This window comes from Lampetra fluviatilis, chromosome 3 (genome assembly GCF_964198595.1).
Source record: "Lampetra fluviatilis chromosome 3, kcLamFluv1.1, whole genome shotgun sequence".
NCBI classification, from domain to species: domain Eukaryota; kingdom Metazoa; phylum Chordata; class Hyperoartia; order Petromyzontiformes; family Petromyzontidae; genus Lampetra; species Lampetra fluviatilis.
Window position 1 is genome coordinate 429,069 of NC_136277.1, and position 19,803 is coordinate 448,871.

Consider the following 19,803-nt stretch of genomic DNA (forward strand, 5'->3'; position numbering starts at 1 on the left):
CGCACAGACACAGCTAGAGGAGCTGATGCGCCGACTCGATCAGCGTTTTGGCACGCGTGACGAGGAGGAAGCAAAATCGGCCTTAGAGGCGCGCCGTCGCCAACCTGGCGAAGATCTCCGTGATTACGCCGAGGATGTGCGCGAGTTAACAAAGATCGCACGCCCGGGGTACGCAACTGAGGTTATTGAGGAACTGGCTGCCGAGAAAATCCAGCGGTACCTGTCTCGCACGGCGTGGTGGCAGCCAGACATGAGCTGCCCACGTCTTCCCTTTAACACCCTTGTCGAGCGCGCACGTAAGTGGGAAAGAATTCACAGCGAACGCGCGCAGCTCCGGGGGCTGGGACGAGAGCGCGCCATTGCGAGCCTGCTCTCGGAAGACGAGGAGGAGGAACAGGAGCTCGCGAGGACGGTAAGGGGCCGGGAAAGAGAACCTCCAGTGTCCCGCGAGACAACCCCGGGATGGGTTGCCGGTATACAAACGGGTATAAAGGATGTCTCCGGCCAGGTAACCCAGGTAGGTGACAGGGTAACCCAGGTAGGTGACAGGGTAACCCAAGTAGACAACAAGGTAACCCAAGTACGGGCACACATGACTGCGCTGGAGACAATGGTAGAGACGGTCCAGGCCGAGGTAGGAGGATTAACTGGGAGGATAGCCCGACTAGAAGCAGAGTATGAGCAACAGCGCACGGGGGGAGGAGGGAGTGGGCAGAAAGTTCGCCACAGAGCCGCCACTCCTCCCAGGACGTGTTATGTGTGCGACCGTCGAGGGCATCTCATGAGGGACTGCCCTCAGCGCGCCCGTGCGAGGCCGATGCATAGGTCAAACACTAAGCCCCCCCTAGAGAGGGGACCACCAGGGGATGAAATCGACGTAGACCCGACCCAAACCAGCTGTAATAATAATGGCGAGCGAGTGATCCATAAACAGGTTACAACGACAACACCCAAGGGCGCATGGACCTCGGGCGATTGGCTGCGGGAGCTGGTGGCAGGGATAACGGGAGCCACGTCGCTGGTGGAAGGCCAGGTGAACGGGCAGCGCACCCGGATCCTGTTGGACACGGGCGCCGTGGCCTCTCTCATGAGCGCCGCGCACTGCAGCATGCTCGGGGTGGACGTGGGCTGCCTGCAGGCCCCGGATCGCGCGCTGCACACGGCAAGCGGAGCCGGGATGGGGTTGCTGGGGAAGGTCTCCCTCGAGGTCCGTCTAGGAAACCAGGTGTGCACACAGGAATTCTACGTTTCGAGTGTGTTGTGCCACGAGTGCATTGCAGGAACGGACCTCCTGGAAAAGTTGGGACTTAACGTACAGCCCCGGCAACGATGCGCTACGGTGGAGGGCAGCGGGGAGCGGATTCCGTTCCTAGGACAGGAGCCGAATCGCCCACGCTTCACACCCGTGGCCGCTACGCTGGTGTCGGCCGTCACCATCGGGCCTCTCGCCGAGATGCTGGTGCCAGTGGCAACCCTCTCCACCGACCCAACCCACCGACCATCGGGCGAGGTAATGCTGACTCCTCACCCGGAGTTGGCATCGCGATACGGGGTGGTAGGGTCAGCCACACTGGTAAACGCAGATGGGGGCCGGCTGTTTATACGTGTGTTTAACCCACACAGTACCCCGGCAATGATACGACGACGCACCCCGGTAGCCACCGTACACCCCCTGCACGCTCGCCACTCGAACGACTCGGTGTTCGCACTCTGGGCGGAGGACCCTGGCCGCCCCGAGGACAGCCAGGATCTGGCCTGGCGAGTCGGCCCGACCCCCCGAGCCGAGATTGTTCCCCTGCAGGATGCGCTACATGTGCCTTGGGCAGCCTTACCTAAGGGGGAGGCCGATCAGCTGCGCGGGTTATTGCGGGAGTACGCCGACGTGTTCAGTGAGCACGATTCGGACGTGGGCCGGACCGACCTGGTCAAGCACCAAATTGACACAGGTGCAGCCCGACCCATCAAACTCCCCGCATACCGAGTGGGCGCGCCTGAACGGACCCAGATCAAAGAGGCAGTCACGGATATGCTACGCGATAACATAATCCAGCCCTCCGCGAGCCCTTGGTCTGCCCCGGTGGTACTGGTAACGAAAAAGGACGGATCGACTCGGTTCTGCGTTGATTACCGAAAATTGAACGCAGTCACCCTCGGCGACGCTTTTCCCATCCCACGCATCGACGACACCTTCGACAGTCTCGCAGGAGCGCGGTATTTTTCCACCCTCGATCTGGCGTCCGGTTACTGGCAGGTGGAGATGACGGAGGAGGATCGGCCAAAAACAGCATTCACCACCCCGATGGGCCTGTTTGAGTTTCGAGTGTTGCCGTTCGGACTCACTAACGCGCCCGCGACGTTCCAGCGGTTGATGGAGTTGGTGATGCGGGGCTTGCAGTGGGAACAGTGCCTGATTTACCTGGACGACGTAATAGTGTTCAGTAGGTCGCTGTCCGAACACTGGTCCAGGCTGCGGGAAGTATTCCAGCGACTGCGAGCAGCCCATCTCAAGCTCAAGCCACGTAAGTGTTACATTGCGCAACGCGAGGTGGGGTACCTCGGACACCGAGTCAGCGAGGCAGGGGTGAGCACCGATCCCGAGAAGGTGCGTGCCGTAGTGGATTGGCCGCGGCCGAGGAACCTGACGGAGATCAGGTCATTCTTGGGACTCGCCACTTATTACCGTCGATTTGTAAAGGGATTCAGTGAGATTGCACGCCCCCTCACCCAACTCACCTCCCCTAAGAACCCCTATCAGTGGTCGGAGGCCTGCCAGACGGCTTTCACCACACTCAAAGACCACCTCACCCACACCCCCACCTTGGCTTTCCCAGATTTCACCACCGATTTTATTTTGGACACTGACGCCTGCAGCAGTGGGCTGGGCGCGGTGCTGTCGCAAGTGCAGGGTGGGACGGAGCGGGTCATCGCGTACGCCAGTCGGACCCTGAGCGGGGCCGAACTGAACTATTGTGTAACCCGTCAGGAACTGTATGCTGTAATTTTCGCGTGTAAACAGTTCCGACCGTACTTGTACGGCAGGAAATGTCGTGTGCGCACCGATCATTATGCACTGCAGTTCCTCCTTACATTCAAGGAACCGCGGGGGCAGATGGCTCGATGGCTGGCGCAGCTGCAGGAGTACAACCTGCAGATCGAGTACCGAGTGGGGCGGACACACGCGAACGCGGACGCCTTGTCAAGACGGCCCGCGGTGCGCGCTGAGACGAGGGAGGGAGACGCCTGCCCGTGCTTCACGGGGGGACGCTGCCGCCAGGCAGCAGAACCCAAGGAGCGCGCGGGAACTAAACTCCCCCCCCCGAGAGAGAGTGCAGTGTGCGCCACAGAGACCCTCGCAGGTGGCACTGAGGATCCCGTCGACCGCCCGGCAAGCGCGGGACCCGCGGCTCGGGACCCGATCGGACGGATCCAGGAGGACGTCGGCGGTGCCTTCCCGGGCCTAAACGACGAGCAGCTGAGACAGACCCAGCAGCGAGATCCGGATCTGGCGGCAGTGGAGGCGGCACTGCGGGAGGAAAAGAGCGCCCTACCAGGACCCTGGAGCGGTTTGTATGCCCGGTTGTGTGTACAGAACGGAGTGGTACGGGAGTTAACCGAGGCCGGCCAGCCGGGGTGCATCTGTGTTCCTGCCCAGGTGCGACCCCAGCTGCTACGACTGGTACACGACCACCCGCTCGGGGGCCATGATGGGGAACGGCGCACCCGGGAGACTCTGCGTCGCCAGTATCTCTGGCCTAAATTGGCGCAAGATGTGGCCGCCTGGGTGCAGGGCTGCCGGGCCTGTCAGCAGTGTGGGCAAAAGCCGGCGAGGTACCAGGTACCCCTGAGGCCGTTCCGAGTCAGTCGGACGAATCAGTTGGTCGGAATCGACCTGCAAGGGCCCTTTCCACGATCCCACCGGGGCAACCGATATATTCTTGTAGCGGTGGAGTACTTCACCCGCTACCCCGTGGCGGTGGCTATCCCGGATAAAACAGCCCTCGTAGTGGCCCGGGCCTTCGTGGAAAACTACGTACTTAAGTGCGGGATCCCCGAACGAGTCATTACCGACCAGGGTAGTGAATTCGAGGCCGAACTATTCCAGGCGCTGTGCCGAGAGTTCGGGATCCAGAAGGACCGAACCACGGCATATCACCCCCAGGCGAACGGGATGGTAGAGAGGATGAACCAGACTCTGGCCGGGAAGCTTAAACGCATGGCGGCCGCGAATCAACAGGACTGGGACGAACACCTCCCCTATGCCCTGTTCGCCTACACCACCGCCGTTCACACATCTACAGGACAGACCCCGTTCCTAATGATGTTTGGTCGCGAGTCTCGCCTGCCCGCAGATCTGCTGTTCGGTGTCCCTCCGCCGCAACGGGAGGGAGGGAGCCACCCCGTGGAGCACCTGCTGGAGACCCTGCGAGGGGCCAGGGGCCGAGCCTACCCGCACGGAGAGGCCGCGCACCAGCGGCAAGAGCACGGCGCCCGACCCCGTATGGAGCCCCCCTTCTACACTGCGGGCTCCGAGGTGTGGCTGTACACTCCCCGCGTCGGTGCCGGACAGGTGGGGAAGCTGACCACCTACTGGCGAGGACCCTGGATTGTGAGACGGCAGATCTCACCATGGACGGTGCTGATTCAGGGAGGAGAGAGGGGCCGGGAGATGGTGGTCAACATCCGCCGACTGAAGCCGTGGCGAGCAGCCCCCGAGGGGGGGAGCCCCGCCGTCCCAGTACCCCGAAACCCCGGGGTCCCCCCACCCCCCGTGCCCGGGGGCCTCGCGCAGTATATGGGCCCCACGGAGCCCCGGGCTCCGAGGGGCCCCGGGCGGGGCCGGGGGCGACGAGGACGGCGACCCTTAAACCCCACCGCCTCTGAGTTTGTCCCCCAGCCCGCAGGTGCCGGAGACCGAGGGGAGCCGTTGGAATGGAGGAGGAGACCACCGCCGGAGCCCCAGGAGACGGAGCCGCCACCCCCGAGGCCAGCCACAAGGGCCGGGCGAATCCCGCGGACCCCGCGGCGATACCTCGTGGGGGCAACCCAGGCGAGGTGCTCCAGTCAACCCGGGACGGGGACTGGCACCCCGGGGGGCTATGTGGTGCCACAGCGACGGGGCCGCTCGGCCGAGCCAGGGAGCCGCCCGGCTTCCACCGCCGCACTGCCCCCCATCACCCCCCCCACATAAACACGCACCCGCACCCACGTAGGGCCTCGTGGTCGGGTCACCTACCCTGAGTTTTCACCCGAGGGCCCCCTAGGGGGGTTACCCCACGGTTTCTCAGGGCCAGGGAATTGGACAGGACCCTTCCCAGGCCAAGTAACACTGCGGCGCCGTGGGCGGATTTGAGATCGCACGACCACGGCGAGCTCAGAGAGCCCCGCAGTTAGAAACGCATACAAACACAAACACGGGTCAGCAAGGCAGATAGCTGGGATCAGGACCCGGGACGACTGATTGGTCGAAAGTTCAAAGGCCGGCGGGATCGCAAAAGAGCGGGAAATCCTAGGCTCAGGATTGGTCGAGAGACCAAGGCGGTCGGGACGGGGGCGCCTAGCCTTTGATGTGAATAGTTTAAAAGAAAACGCAGGGGCAGTAGGGAACTCTCTTCTTCTGGAGTTTGGACACGGGGTCAGCGACGAAGGAGTCATCGGGCGAGCCGCTAGATTGTCTGCAGGACGATCTGAGCGCCGCAAGGTCACCAAGGACTACAGACGGTATCGTGTTGCGCGCCTTACAACACCTCAGAGCGGAGGGTAGGATGCGTAGGAGAGGGTTAGTTCGGGGTAAGGACGAGTAGGAAAGCGGTTTAGCAGAGAGCGAAGCATAGAATAGGGCTACACGGCACCAGAGTGTGGGTTAGAAGCGCCTTGCTGTCCCGCACACACACACGGGTGGCTCGGTTGGTTAGCAAGGGCTAATAAAATCTCGAGCGTAGTAACAAAACCGTGTTGTTGGGTGTTTTTGGAACGTGGTATTAGCGTGCACTGCATTCGCGAGTGTGTGGTCGTTGTACGCATAAAGGCCGCGGTCTCTGTACGATTGTGCGGGTACGGAGGTGTGTGCGTTAACGCCCGGGGAGAGCACTTTTGGTGTGTTGGCGTGACTACGCAGCCGTGTGAGAGGAGAATCGTCCTTGTACGATATTTGTGTTGACGTGCACGCGCGAGTGGGGGAGGGGACGAGTCGTCGTGTCGGCGTGTGCCCCGCTTGCGTGCGCTCGTTACTTGCGTAAGCTCTCGGCGTGCGTAATCGGCGTGCCCAAGGTGCGCGATCGTAACGTGGGCGGCCAGCGCGGCGCAGAGCGGCGCAGGAGTGGGTATCGCGTGTGGAGCTGTATGCGTGTGTGCGCGCACGTTCACGACGTGTGTAACACAGGTGCGCGATCCTAACGTGAGTGGTCAGGGTTGGGTGAGTGCCGTGCAGAGCTGTGTGTGGGTGTGCGCGTGCGTGGTTATCCATGCCTGCTACGCGGACCCGCGGTGGAGGGGAACCCTCGGGTGACGGCTCCCACACCCTGGGTGAGGAGCCTAGCGGCGGTTCGCTTAGCAGCGGGGGGGCGATTGATGATGTTAGTCCGGCCGTTAGTATTATCGAGGGAGGGATCTCGGGGGCTAGCGACCCCCACAGAGGCACGGTGCACAATTATCACCACTCAAATTCAACTCAAGTGACTCCGCAGTCGAATGTTTAAAGAACATATATAATCTTACGTTTAATGCACCGACAGAGTTGATATTCTAGGAGCGCAGGATGGTTCATGCGATGAGTTGTTTTTACTGCAATAAGTAACACGTATTTACTGCACTAAGTAACACGAATGAGTAATCATTGGAAAGATGTTATTAACCATGTAAAAATATTTAACGACACATATTTGTACCATCTTATTTGACAGGTAATATTATACTTTACCGAGTGTTGACATCCCCAGCGTTTACCAGTACTTTTATGCTTACTATCAGCTAACACTGGCCACAACCCTGAGCTGATGTGCTCATTTGTTCCCTTTTAGCCCCGACACCCCACGCCACTCCCCGGCAACCACATTCAGATAAGCCCCCCCCCCTCTGCCCCCCCCTGATTTATTATTTAAATTATTATTTATATTATTTAAATTATGTATTATTATTGTTTTACCTACGTGACTTTACCGAAAAAAACCTAAGAGTATGAATCATTGCAGTCACGAAAGCTTCAAATCTAGAACGAATGCAAGAATCATTCATTCCACGCGCATGTGAAGAGGAGTCGTAGAATGGTTTATGCACTTCTTTATACTGGTAGCAACGAAGTGGACCAGCCTACAATAGATTATATCGTCCGTCCGTCCGTCCGTGTAGCAACATCGCCACCCTGTTGCAAACACTTGGCATGACCCTACAAAAACCTTTAGACTCTGTGATACTTTCCTGGCTAAACAAGTGTAACATTCCCTTATAATTCCCTAAGATAGCTTTTAATTAAAACATTTACATTAATGAGGTTTTCCTGGCTAAACACGTGTAACATTCCCTTATAATTCCCTGAGATAGCTTTTAATTAAAACTTTGAAATTAAATAAAAAAACTCACAGCGCCCTAAAGCCTACAGCTAGGCCTAAAGCCTAGAACTGGGCCTCAAAGTCTGACTTCGTATCGTACCCCTGCGTGTGTGCAAGGGAGTTAATGTTTAACAATGTTACATTCCCTGATGCTTTTAAATATAAACATTTAAATTTAAAGCTTTTACATGAATAATAAAAACATTTAAATTAAAAATTAACTCTCGGCGGCCTAAAGCCTACAGCTAGGCCTCAAGCCTCGAACGCCTCAAACTCTCCCTTCGTATTGTTCCCCTGCGTGTGTGCAAGGGAGTTATGTTTAACAATGTTACATTCCCTGATGCTTTTAAATAGAAACATTTAAATTTAAAGCTTTTACATAAATTATAAAAACAGGTAAATTAAAAATTAACTCACGGCGCCCTAAAGCCTACAGCTAGGCCTAAAGCCTAGACCTAGGCCTCACACTCTCCCTTCGTATCGTCCGATTCAGTGTAGCAACATCGCCCCCTACTGCAAACACTTGGCAGGACCCTACAAAAACCTTTAGTCTCAGTGGGGCTTTCCTGGCTAAACAAGTGTAATAATACATTATGTTTATATTCTTTGGTTATTCGTTCCTACCAGCCCACCCCGCAGGGTCCTGTTTTCACCAACGCACAGCAATACTCGTTCCAAGACCAACCCCGGGCACACGTCCCACAGCCCCTTTTAACTCCTCAATCTCCGCTCCCAATACACATCCGCGTCCAGCACGCCTGCTCCGGGTGACGTCACTGCCCTTTAACCCCTGACACCCCCGTCCAGCTCTTTCCCGCGCGTGTGATTGGTGCGTGTTGTCGTGAGAGCGGAGATGTGTTTGCGTGGTGCGTGAGGGTGGCTCGCAGATCCCTTAAAGTGCTTGAACCATTCTCCGACTCCTCTTCATATGTAATCTGACCGCTCAAAAAGAGCGAGTTTTATTCTTTAAAAAACACGATACTTTCTTCCAATAGGCATCCCAATTTATTCTAAACCATGTTCCATGATTGATGCAATGTTGGAATGCTGCTCAAATACCGTTCCTAAATTAGACATAATAAAGGGTAACTGGAATGAGCAGAGCATTTGTTTAATTGCGAGCAATTTGGCACGAGGGCAACTCGACGACCGTGTCCTTATTAATAACAAAACCCCTGTGTACGACTGTCCGAGCTCTTTGCAAGCAAGTGGGTGGCTCTGAAAAGAGCCGTTGTTGTGGTGGTAGAGGCGGCGGCGCGTTCACTTCTTTGCCTGAGAGGTCTTCTTGGGCAGCAGCACGGCCTGGATGTTGGGCAGCACACCGCCCTGGGCGATAGTCACGCCGCCCATGAGCTTGTTGAGCTCCTCGTCGTTTCGCACGGCGAGCTGCAGGTGTCGGGGGATGATCCTCGTCTTCTTGTTGTCGCGGGCGGCATTGCCAGCCAGCTCGAGGATCTCGGCAGAAAGGTACTCGAGCACGGCGGCCAGGTAGACGGGTGCTCCAGCGCCGACCCGCTGGGCGTAATTGCCCTTGCGGAGCAGCCTGTGAACGCGACCCACGGGGAACTGCAAGCCGGCGCGGGACGAGCGGGACTTTGCCTTGGCGCGAGATTTGCCACCGGTCTTGCCTCGTCCAGACATTGCTAAGGGACCTAGGATGCAAAAAGCAATAGAGACAAAGTACGAACGATTTGTGACGTTAACACGCACCACCGGAGCGTCTTTTATAGCGGAGACGAGGATCGTAGAGCGCGCCGCTGCTGATTGGCTCCTCTCGGTCGAGTCCCGCCCTCTCCTTGAGCCACCAATGAAAAGCCGGGACGCGAGGATTCGATGTTGACTTTAATTATTTTTATCCATATATATTTTTATGCGGACACGTATCTTAGGAATTAAACAATGCGATACACGTACTTAATAGGTTCAAGTTTTAAGCATTATTGAGTTAATTTATGGGCACGTGCTGGCAAGTCAAACTTATAAGCGGATTCCGCAAATATCAATGTATTATTGATTATAATCATCATTTTGAGGGACCTCATTGGTTATAAGAAATCATTGTGATAGCCTTGAGCTCGTGATTGATCGCCCACGTGCCTATACGGTGTATATATATTCCTTTAACCGCCTGTTCGGGCAATGCCTAAAAATATATGTGCGTGAATAATTCAGTCTCTTAGTTTGCAAAATGTGAACTTCTTATCAGCTCGGGATTGAAACAACATCAACCAATATCTTTGGGTTTAATAGTTAATATATTTCACCCAAATAACCCTTTTGTTGTAGATTATGTAAACATGGTTTCACAACGCTTATATACAACACCAACGTGTGATGTTGAAAAATGAGCGGCGGGGTATATAAAATGAACTTCATTGTCGCTTACGCCTGACGACTCGTGAGAGCCGTGACCAGCAAACGAAGGTTTCCGGCACCCGAACTTTGAAGGACACACATGGAAGCTTTTTCATGCGTAAGTGGTGGCTCTGAAAAGAGCCTTTGTGTTGTGCTTTGAGGGCCGAGCTGGGCGTTCAAGCGCGCTCGCCACGAATGCGGCGGGCGAGCTGAATGTCCTTGGGCATGATGGTGACGCGCTTGGCGTGGATGGCGCACAGGTTGGTGTCCTCGAAGAGCGCGACAAGGTACGCTTCGCTGGCCTCCTGCAGAGCCATGACAGCGGAGCTCTGGAAGCGCAGGTCGGTCTTGAAGTCCTGCGCGATCTCCCTGACGAGGCGCTGGAAGGGCAGTTTGCGGATGAGCAGCTCGGTGGACTTCTGGTAGCGGCGGATCTCGCGCAGAGCGACGGTGCCGGGCCTGTAGCGGTGAGGCTTCTTGACGCCGCCCGTGGCCGGAGCGCTCTTTCGGGCCGCCTTGGTGGCGAGTTGCTTGCGTGGGGCCTTGCCGCCCGTGGACTTGCGAGCGGTCTGCTTGGTGCGAGCCATGGCTTGGTGTGGGCAAAGATTCTCACAAGCGGGGAGAAGGCGGCTTATGTAGCCCAGAGCGCGCGCTCACTGGTCAGCGGAGTCGTGACGTGCGAAGACGGGGAGCGTGCTGATTGGTTGGCAGCGTGCAATGATCTCGAGTCGTCAACTCTTCTTAATCAACAAAATGTTCAGTTTGGATCATTTCAGAATGCCGTATCACGATGCAGTAGTACCGTTTGAGCGCCGTCGATGTCTTTAACGGATGTTATTTTCTCAAGCAAACACCTTTCCGAAAACGACTTTACAGTGCTCTGCATGATCTAAATAAAGTGTGAAGAAACTGCACTTCATTGGAAACAGTAATACGTAAAAATGTCGGAAAGAGGTGATCACAGGGATAGATATCTATTCTCTTGGCATTGAGATGATGATCATCAATTATACTGCACGAGTCATCCATGCTAGGCGCTTACTTTTACATATATGTACACGTGCAAAATGTTAGTTCCTGCCCGAAAATACAACCACGAATTAAATATATTGCATTGCAAGGTTTTGGCGCCAAATATCCAATGTAATATCTGAATGGGCTGCAGATGAAATCAATGGACAAACAAGTCCAATAAATGCCTGCTGGTGAATATGATGTGCCATGAATATTGTTATCGCTTTTATTCACGTTGAAACAGGTCAAAATGCGATCGATCTCTCCATTTCAATGAGCGAACAATGTCCCCGCGTGAACCGGGACTTTGTTGGAAGTTTCGTTTTGTACTCCTGCTAGGACTGGTAATAGCAGGTTCGGAGAGGTGGGTGGCTCTGAAAAGAGCCTTTGTAATTAATGGTGGAGTCGAGGCTTCACTTGGAGCTTGTGTACTTGGTGACGGCCTTGGTGCCCTCCGACACGGCGTGCTTGGCCAGCTCGCCGGGGAGCAGCAGTCGCACTGCGGTCTGGATCTCCCGAGAGGTGATGGTGGAGCGTTTGTTGTAGTGCGCCAGGCGGGACGCCTCGGAAGCGATGCGCTCAAAGATGTCGTTGACGAACGAGTTCATGATGCTCATTGCCTTGGACGAGATGCCGGTATCGGGGTGCACCTGCTTCATCACCTTGTAGATGTAAATGGCGTAGCTCTCCTTCCTGCGGTGGCGTCGCTTCTTGCCATCCTTGCGCGTAGCCTTGGTCACAGCCTTCTTGGAGCCCTTCTTGGGAGCAGGAACCTTAGCCGGCCCAGCGCTCTTTGATGCGGGAGGATCGGGCATGTCGACGCGTCGTAGGCAGCTTCGGGTCAGTTCACAACAGACGGGAAGCGAATGTGGATGTCGGTCGCGCGTTGAGCTCCTTTTATAGGAGGCGAGATGCAAATCAGAGGATCGTAGTGCGCGGCGCTGCTGAGTGGCTCTTTTAGTACCATCCCTCTCCATCAGCCTCCAATGAGAAACGCGGACGCGATGTTCACTTTAATATAGTTTTTACTGCAAAAATGACTTGTGAATATAACACAATGTAATGTCCAAACATGTATATTAGTGAATTGCAGCCATGGCCATTGATTTTGTTTTAAAAAGGATGTCTAGAAAACCCAATACAGTATATTGTGTTTTGAGTGTGGGTGTTTTTGTTTCTTACGAAGGATTGTTTCACAACTCGTCTAATACGGCACACGGGCGTTTTATGAACGCAATTTGGATAAATACAAGCGCTCGGTGGAGAAAAATAACTTCGCTGTTGTGCTGTACAGGTGGAGATTAGCGTTCCGGCACGCTACGTCAATTAGGACGAGTGTGCTGTAAGATTGTGGCGCCAAATGCTCTACGTAATATCGGAATCGGCTGCAGCTGGAAATTATTCACGCAAAAATACCAGAAATGGGTACTGTATTAATGCGTTCAAGAATTACGCCTTGTTAAATGTGACGTGTCGTGAATATCATGATTTCTTTCATTCATGTGGAAGCAGATGAAGATTCGCCAACTCAACAAGCAAACGTCCACCACGCTCACGAGGAATTGGCGCGCAATAACCCAGGACATGTGCTCCATTTAGAAAGTGTTTGGCAACACTGGCGCAAGCAGTTTCGAAGAGGTGGGTGGCTCTGAAAAGAGCCTTTGGGTTGGCTTAATGTGCGAGAGATGGGCGCTCAGCCTCCGAAGCCGTAGAGAGTGCGGCCCTGGCGCTTGAGGGCGTAGACCACGTCCATGGCGGTGACGGTCTTGCGCTTGGCGTGCTCCGTGTAGGTGACGGCGTCGCGGATGACGTTCTCAAGGAAGACCTTCAGGACGCCGCGGGTCTCCTCGTAGATGAGGCCCGAGATGCGCTTCACACCGCCGCGGCGAGCGAGGCGGCGGATGGCGGGCTTGGTGATGCCCTGGATGTTGTCGCGCAGCACCTTGCGATGGCGTTTTGCGCCTCCCTTGCCGAGCCCCTTACCGCCTTTACCGCGTCCAGACATTGCGACTACTTCTGACAAAGCACGCGAGAGACATGCGCGCTCAGCTTGCAGCAGCAGCCACCTTTATATCCGAAGCGTGGTGACGTCACCGACCACCCCTGCCCTCCGCGATGGCTCCGCCTTAAACCTTCGACATTTAACCTCTGTGACGAAGAAAACCCTCCACCGTCGTCAAAAATACTTCCGTGACATGTACAATATGCGACGTTTTGGGCAATGACCCTTCTTCGAAGCACTCTGTAATGATATTGGCACACCCGCAGCGAACGCGAGAGGAACGCAATCTGTTGCAAGATTGCACGTGGAGTGAATAATCGGTGTAAGGTCTTGTTTTCAAGTGAACAAGATGAACTAACTTTATAATCGTGTGAAGCTAAACGGCTTCCAACACAATAGTTGAGTGAACGTCACCAACTAGTTCTCCCAAAGTAAGAAAGACATTTATTTTAATAGAGAAGTTTAGATGGTGCACCGCAATGTTTACAAAACAAAAACAAAGTGAAAAGGCGAGAACGAGCGAATGAAGGCAAATTGAGTAAAGCTGTCTGGAATCAATACATTTTTAGACTAAATTCCATATTTGGCACCAGTAACATGATGACGGAATGAAGAGGTGCAACACATAATCAAAATTGGAGGTTCGTCAAGAATGCATCGATTTGAATCTGGATTTAGATTAGAATCGCCAGCGAGAATGCTGACGTCGCTGACATTACTCTGCACCCAGTTCGAGTGAGGGAGCTGCCACCCGCCCCGCCTGTGTTTATGATTACTGCTTTCGGGCTCGATTACTCCCATCACATCAATGCTTAAAACACATCGAGTGGGTAAAATGTTATACAGTTAATTTGGCGAATGTACGAAACTTATCCAATCTACACAAATCCTCACGATTGAACTGCACCAAGCGTCGAGCTCCTTGATCAGGGCCGAGTCAAGGCGAGCAACCATCGCCACGCCGTAAATGGGTTTGACTTACAGAATATGGCACGCATTCAACAGCAACGTAATACACTGCCATGTGTTAACGATGAACTAATTGAAGCGCAGCAGCACCTGGTTCACTTTTTTTAACTAAGTGGGTGGCTCTGAAAAGAGCCGTTGAGGTGGAGTGAATCGAGCATCGTCCGATCGGATTCACTTCTTTGGCGCAGTCTTCTTGGGCTTGGCCGCGGCCTTCTTGGGCTTGGCCACCTTGGGTTTGGCGGCCTTGGCCTTGACGGTCTTGGGCTTAGCGACCTTGGGCTTCGCAGCCTTGGGCTTGGCTGGGCTCTTCGCCACCTTCTTGGGCTTAACAGCCGACTTCACCTTTTTGGGGCTCTTGGCCGACTTGGCAGCCGCGGGCTTCTTTGCTTTCTTGGGAGACTTCTTGGGCGCGGTCTTCTTGGCTGCCGCGGGCTTCTTCACCTTCTTGGCTGCCGCGGGCTTTTTAGCTGCGGGCTTTGATGTTGACGACTTGGGCTTCGCCTTTGCGGCAGCCTTTTCCTTGTTGAGTTTGAAAGAGCCAGATGCACCGCTGCCCTTCACTTGCGCCACGGCGTCTTTGGCCACGAGCTTCTTGATGGCCAACTTCACGCGGGCATTGTTCTTCTCCACGTCGTATCCTCCGGCAGCAAGCGACTTTTTGAGCGCAGGAAGAGACACGCCGTTCCTCTCCTTGCTGCTGGCCAGAGCCTTGAGGATGAGCTCGGACACGCTGGGGCCGACCTTCTTGGACTTTGGAGCGGCGCGCTTCTTCTTGGGGCTTTTAGGCGCTGAAGTAGCCGCAGCTGGTGGTTGAGCAGGAGCAGTTTCCGCCATCTCAAAACGTCGCTTTTATCGCCTCGCCTCTTTGAAATCGAAATCAGCGCTCTCACGGATTCAAACCGAGCGTCCTCCAGGCCCGAGGTTATTATAGAAGCGGCGTACTGAATGCGGACGTCGCTGAGATCATCCAGCACTCAGATCTAGTGAGGAAGTTGCCACCATACTCACTGTGTTTATCACGCCTGCCTTTGGGCTCGATTACTCCCGTAACGTTCATACTTACATGCATATAGTTGATACATTATCACGAAGATCACTTCTTTAATGTACGTTATGTGGTGCCACAGCGACGGGGCCGCTCGGCCGAGCCAGGGAGCCGCCCGGCTTCCACCGCCGCACTGCCCCCCATCACCCCCCCCACATAAACACGCACCCGCACCCACGTAGGGCCTCGTGGTCGGGTCACCTACCCTGAGTTTTCACCCGAGGGCCCCCTAGGGGGGTTACCCCACGGTTTCTCAGGGCCAGGGAATTGGACAGGACCCTTCCCAGGCCAAGTAACACTGCGGCGCCGTGGGCGGATTTGAGATCGCACGACCACGGCGAGCTCAGAGAGCCCCGCAGTTAGAAACGCATACAAACACAAACACGGGTCAGCAAGGCAGATAGCTGGGATCAGGACCCGGGACGACTGATTGGTCGAAAGTTCAAAGGCCGGCGGGATCGCAAAAGAGCGGGAAATCCTAGGCTCAGGATTGGTCGAGAGACCAAGGCGGTCGGGACGGGGGCTCCTAGCCTTTGATGTGAATAGTTTAAAAGAAAACGCAGGGGCAGTAGGGAACTCTCTTCTTCTGGAGTTTGGACACGGGGTCAGCGACGAAGGAGTCATCGGGCGAGCCGCTAGATTGTCTGCAGGACGATCTGAGCGCCGCAAGGTCACCAAGGACTACAGACGGTATCGTGTTGCGCGCCTTACAACACCTCAGAGCGGAGGGTAGGATCCGTAGGAGAGGGTTAGTTCGGGGTAAGGACGAGTAGGAAAGCGGTTTAGCAGAGAGCGCAGCATAGAATAGGGCTACACGGCACCAGAGTGTGGGTTAGAAGCGCCTTGCTGTCCCGCACACACACACGGGTGGCTCGGTTGGTTAGCAAGGGCTAATAAAATCTCGAGCGTAGTAACAAAACCGTGTTGTTGGGTGTTTTTGGAACGTGGTATTAGCGTGCACTGCATTCGCGAGTGTGTGGTCGTTGTACGCATAAAGGCCGTGGTCTCTGTACGATTGTGCGGGTACGGAGGTGTGTGCGTTAACGCCCGAGGAGAGCACTTTTGGTGTGCTGGCGTGACTACGCAGCCGTGTGAGAGGAGAATCGTCCTTGTACGATATTTGTGTTGACGTGCACGCGCGAGTGGGGGAGGGGACGAGTCGTCGTGTCGGCGTGTGCCCCGCTTGCGTGCGCTCGTTACTTGCGTAAGCTCTCGGCGTGCGTAATCGGCGTGCCCAAGGTGCGCGATCGTAACGTGGGCGGCCAGCGCGGCGCAGAGCGGCGCAGGAGTGGGTATCGCGTGTGGAGCTGTATGCGTGTGTGCGCGCACGTTCACGACGTGTGTAACACAGGTGCGCGATCCTAACGTGAGTGGTCAGGGTTGGGTGAGTGCCGTGCAGAGCTGTGTGTGGGTGTGCGCGTGCGTGGTTATCCATGCCTGCTACGCGGACCCGCGGTGGAGGGGAATCCTCGGGTGACGGCTCCCACACCCTGGGTGAGGAGCCTAGCGGCGGTTCGCTTAGCAGCGGGGGGGCGATTGATGATGTTAGTCCGGCCGTTAGTATTATCGAGGGAGGGATCTCGGGGGCTAGCGACCCCCACAAATTGGTGTCGGAAGCGGTACGGACCCCCGCGTTACCTCACGCTAAAATAAGACTGATATTTACCGGCCGGGGGGCCCCTTCGTGGAAGGCATTCGCCCGCAATCTCTTAGGGGCCAAGGAAATTAATGGATGGACGGACGCGCAGGCAGTACGTCAACTTAATATGAATCTTGATGGGCGGGCAGCCGATTTTGTAGAAGCGTTACCCGCGAGCGCACAGACACAGCTAGAGGAGCTGATGCGCCGACTCGATCAGCGTTTTGGCACACGGGACGAGGAGGAAGCAAAATCGGCCTTAGAGGCGCGCCGTCGCCAACCTGGCGAAGATCTCCGTGATTACGCCGAGGATGTGCGCGAGTTAACAAAGATCGCACGCCCGGGGTACGCAACTGAGGTTATTGAGGAACTGGCTGCCGAGAAAATCCAGCGGTACCTGTCTCGCACGGCGTGGTGGCAGCCAGACATGAGCTGCCCACGTCTTCCCTTTAACACCCTTGTCGAGCGCGCACGTAAGTGTGAAAGAATTCACAGCGAACGCGCGCAGCTCCGGGGGCTGGGACGAGAGCGCGCCATTGCGAGCCTGCTCTCGGAAGACGAGGAGGAGGAACAGGAGCTCGCGAGTACGGTAAGGGGCCGGGAAAGAGAACCTCCAGTGTCCCGCGAGACAACCCCGGGTTGGGTAGCTGGGTTACAGACCGGCATGGGAGATATAGCCGGCCAGGTAACCCAGGTGCAATCCTCCGTTGAGACCATCCGATCCGAAATGGGGGACCTACGCGCCACGGTGGGAGGGTTATCTGGGAGGGTAGCCCGACTAGAGGCAGAGTCGGGGCAGCGGCGTGCCGGAGGGGGGATAGGAAACGGACGGGGGGGCTCCTACGGGACGGCCCCCCGTGCGTGTTACCTGTGTGACCGGCGAGGGCATCTCGTGAGAGACTGTCCGCAGATCGCCCGCGCTAGAAACGCGCCGGGGTTAAACCCCAACGCCCCCTAGAGAGTGGACCATCTGGGGGTGCATTCGAAGCGGTCCCGATGCAAAAAGACGGTAATAATGGCGAGCGAGTGATCTCCACACAGGTTCCAACAACAACGCCCACGGAAACGGTGACTCCTGGCGACTGGCTACGGGAGCTGGTGGCGGGGATCACGGGGGCCACGTCGCTCGTGGAAGGGGAGGTAAACGGAGTGCGTACCCGAATTCTGCTGGACACGGGGGCGGTGGCCTCGCTCGTGAGCGCAACGCACTGCAGCGCGATCGGGGTCGACGTGCGTCACCTGCAGGCACCGGACCGCGCGCTGCACACGGCGAGCGGAGCCGGAATGGGGCTGCTGGGGAGAGCCACCCTAGAGGTCCGCATAGGCAGTCAGGTGTGCACCCAGGAGTTCTACGTGTCGAGTGCGTTGTGTCACGAGTGTATCGCAGGTACCGACCTCTTAGAACGGCTGGGACTCAACGTGCAACCCCGCCAGCGATGCGCCACCATGGAGAGCAACGGCGAGCGGATACCGTTCCTGGGACGAGAACCAACGCGCCCCCGCTTCGCACCTGTGGTCGCTATCCTGGCGACGGCAGTCACCATCGACCCACTCACCGAGATGCTGGTGCCGGTGGCAACATCCCCCACCGACCCCGCGCTCCGACCATCAGGAGAGGTAATGCTAACTCCTCACCCGGAGTTGGCAAAACGGTATGGGATAGTGGGATCCGCCACGTTGGTAAACGCAGATGGGGACCGATTGTTTATACGTGTGTTTAACCCACACAGTACCCCGGCAATGATACGACGACGCACCCCGGTAGCCACCGTACACCCCCTGCACGCTCGCCACTCGAACGACTCGGTGTTCGCACTCTGGGCGGAGGACCCTGGCCGCCCCGAGGACAGCCAGGATCTGGCCTGGCGGGTCGGCCCGACCCCCCGAGCCGAGATTGTTCCCCTGCAGGATGCGTTACATGTGCCTTGGGCAGCCTTACCTAAGGGGGAGGCCGATCAGCTGCGCGGGTTATTGCGGGAGTACGCCGACGTGTTCAGTGAGCACGATTCGGACGTGGGCCGGACCGACCTGGTCAAGCACCAAATTGACACAGGTGCAGCCCGACCCATCAAACTCCCCGCATACCGAGTGGGCGCGCCTGAACGGACCCAGATCAAAGAGGCAGTCACGGATATGCTACGCGATAACATAATCCAGCCCTCCGCGAGCCCTTGGTCTGCCCCGGTGGTACTGGTAACGAAAAAGGACGGATCGACTCGGTTCTGCGTTGATTACCGAAAATTGAACGCAGTCACCCTCGGCGACGCTTTTCCCATCCCACGCATCGACGACACCTTCGACAGTCTCGCAGGAGCGCGGTATTTTTCCACCCTCGATCTCGCGTCCGGGTACTGGCAGGTGGAGATGACGGAGGAGGATCGGCCAAAAACAGCATTCACCACCCCGATGGGCCTGTTTGAGTTTCGAGTGTTGCCGTTCGGACTCACTAACGCGCCCGCGACGTTCCAGCGGTTGATGGAGTTGGTGATGCGGGGCTTGCAGTGGGAACAGTGCCTGATTTACTTGGACGATGTGATAGTGTTCAGTAGATCTTTGTCTGAGCATTGGTCCAGGCTTCGAGAGGTGTTCCAGCGACTGCGAGCGGCTCATCTCAAGCTCAAGCCACGTAAGTGTTACATCGCACAACGCGAGGTGGGGTACCTCGGGCATCGCGTCAGCGAGGCAGGCGTGCACACCGATCCGGAGAAGGTACGCGCCGTAGTGGAGTGGCCACGGCCAAGGAATCTGACGGAGATCAGATCATTTTTGGGGCTCGCCACCTATTATCGTCGATTTGTAAAGGGATTCAGTGAGATTGCACGCCCTCTCACCCAACTCACCTCCCCTAAGCACCCCTACCAGTGGACGGGGGCCTGCCAGACGGCCTTCACCACTCTCAAAGATCACCTCACCCACGCCCCCACCCTCGCTTTCCCCGATTTTACCACCGATTTTATTTTGGACACCGACGCCTGCAGCAGCGGGCTGGGCGCGGTGTTGTCACAGGTACAGGATGGGACGGAACGAGTCATCGCGTACGCCAGCCGGACCTTGAGTGGGGCCGAGCTGAACTATTGCGTGACCCGCCAAGAGTTGTACGCCGTAATTTTCGCATGCAAACAGTTCCGGCCGTATTTGTACGGCAGGAGATGTCGCGTACGCACTGACCATTATGCTCTGCAGTTCCTTCTTACATTCAAGGAGCCGCGGGGGCAGATGGCCCGGTGGTTGGCGC

The 19,803-nt window shown here is 56.2% G+C and overlaps 3 protein-coding genes and 1 pseudogene across 3 annotated transcripts; all 4 read right to left on the reverse strand.

Moving 5' to 3' along the window:
* Positions 1 to 8,804: 8,804 nt before the first annotated feature.
* LOC144950827 (histone H2A-like) lies at positions 8,805 to 12,918 on the reverse strand. The gene is made up of 2 exons (XM_078880945.1): positions 12,897 to 12,918; positions 8,805 to 9,187 (listed from the first exon to the last, which is right to left on the reverse strand). Exons 1-2 carry the CDS (start codon positions 12,916 to 12,918, stop codon positions 8,805 to 8,807), a joined length of 405 nt encoding a protein of 134 aa, XP_078737071.1.
* LOC144950819 (histone H3) lies at positions 10,076 to 10,486 on the reverse strand. Its single transcript, XM_078880934.1, has one exon. It carries the CDS (start codon positions 10,484 to 10,486, stop codon positions 10,076 to 10,078), a length of 411 nt encoding a protein of 136 aa, XP_078737060.1.
* Positions 11,327 to 11,728, reverse strand: LOC144950837 (histone H2B type 3-B). Its single transcript, XM_078880958.1, has one exon. The coding sequence runs from the start codon at positions 11,726 to 11,728 to the stop codon at positions 11,327 to 11,329; it is 402 nt and encodes a 133-aa protein (XP_078737084.1).
* A 1,084-nt stretch (positions 12,919 to 14,002) lies between the features above and the next one.
* On the reverse strand, positions 14,003 to 14,915 carry LOC144950813 (histone H1 pseudogene; annotated as a pseudogene).
* Between the last annotated feature and the right edge of the window lie 4,888 nt (positions 14,916 to 19,803).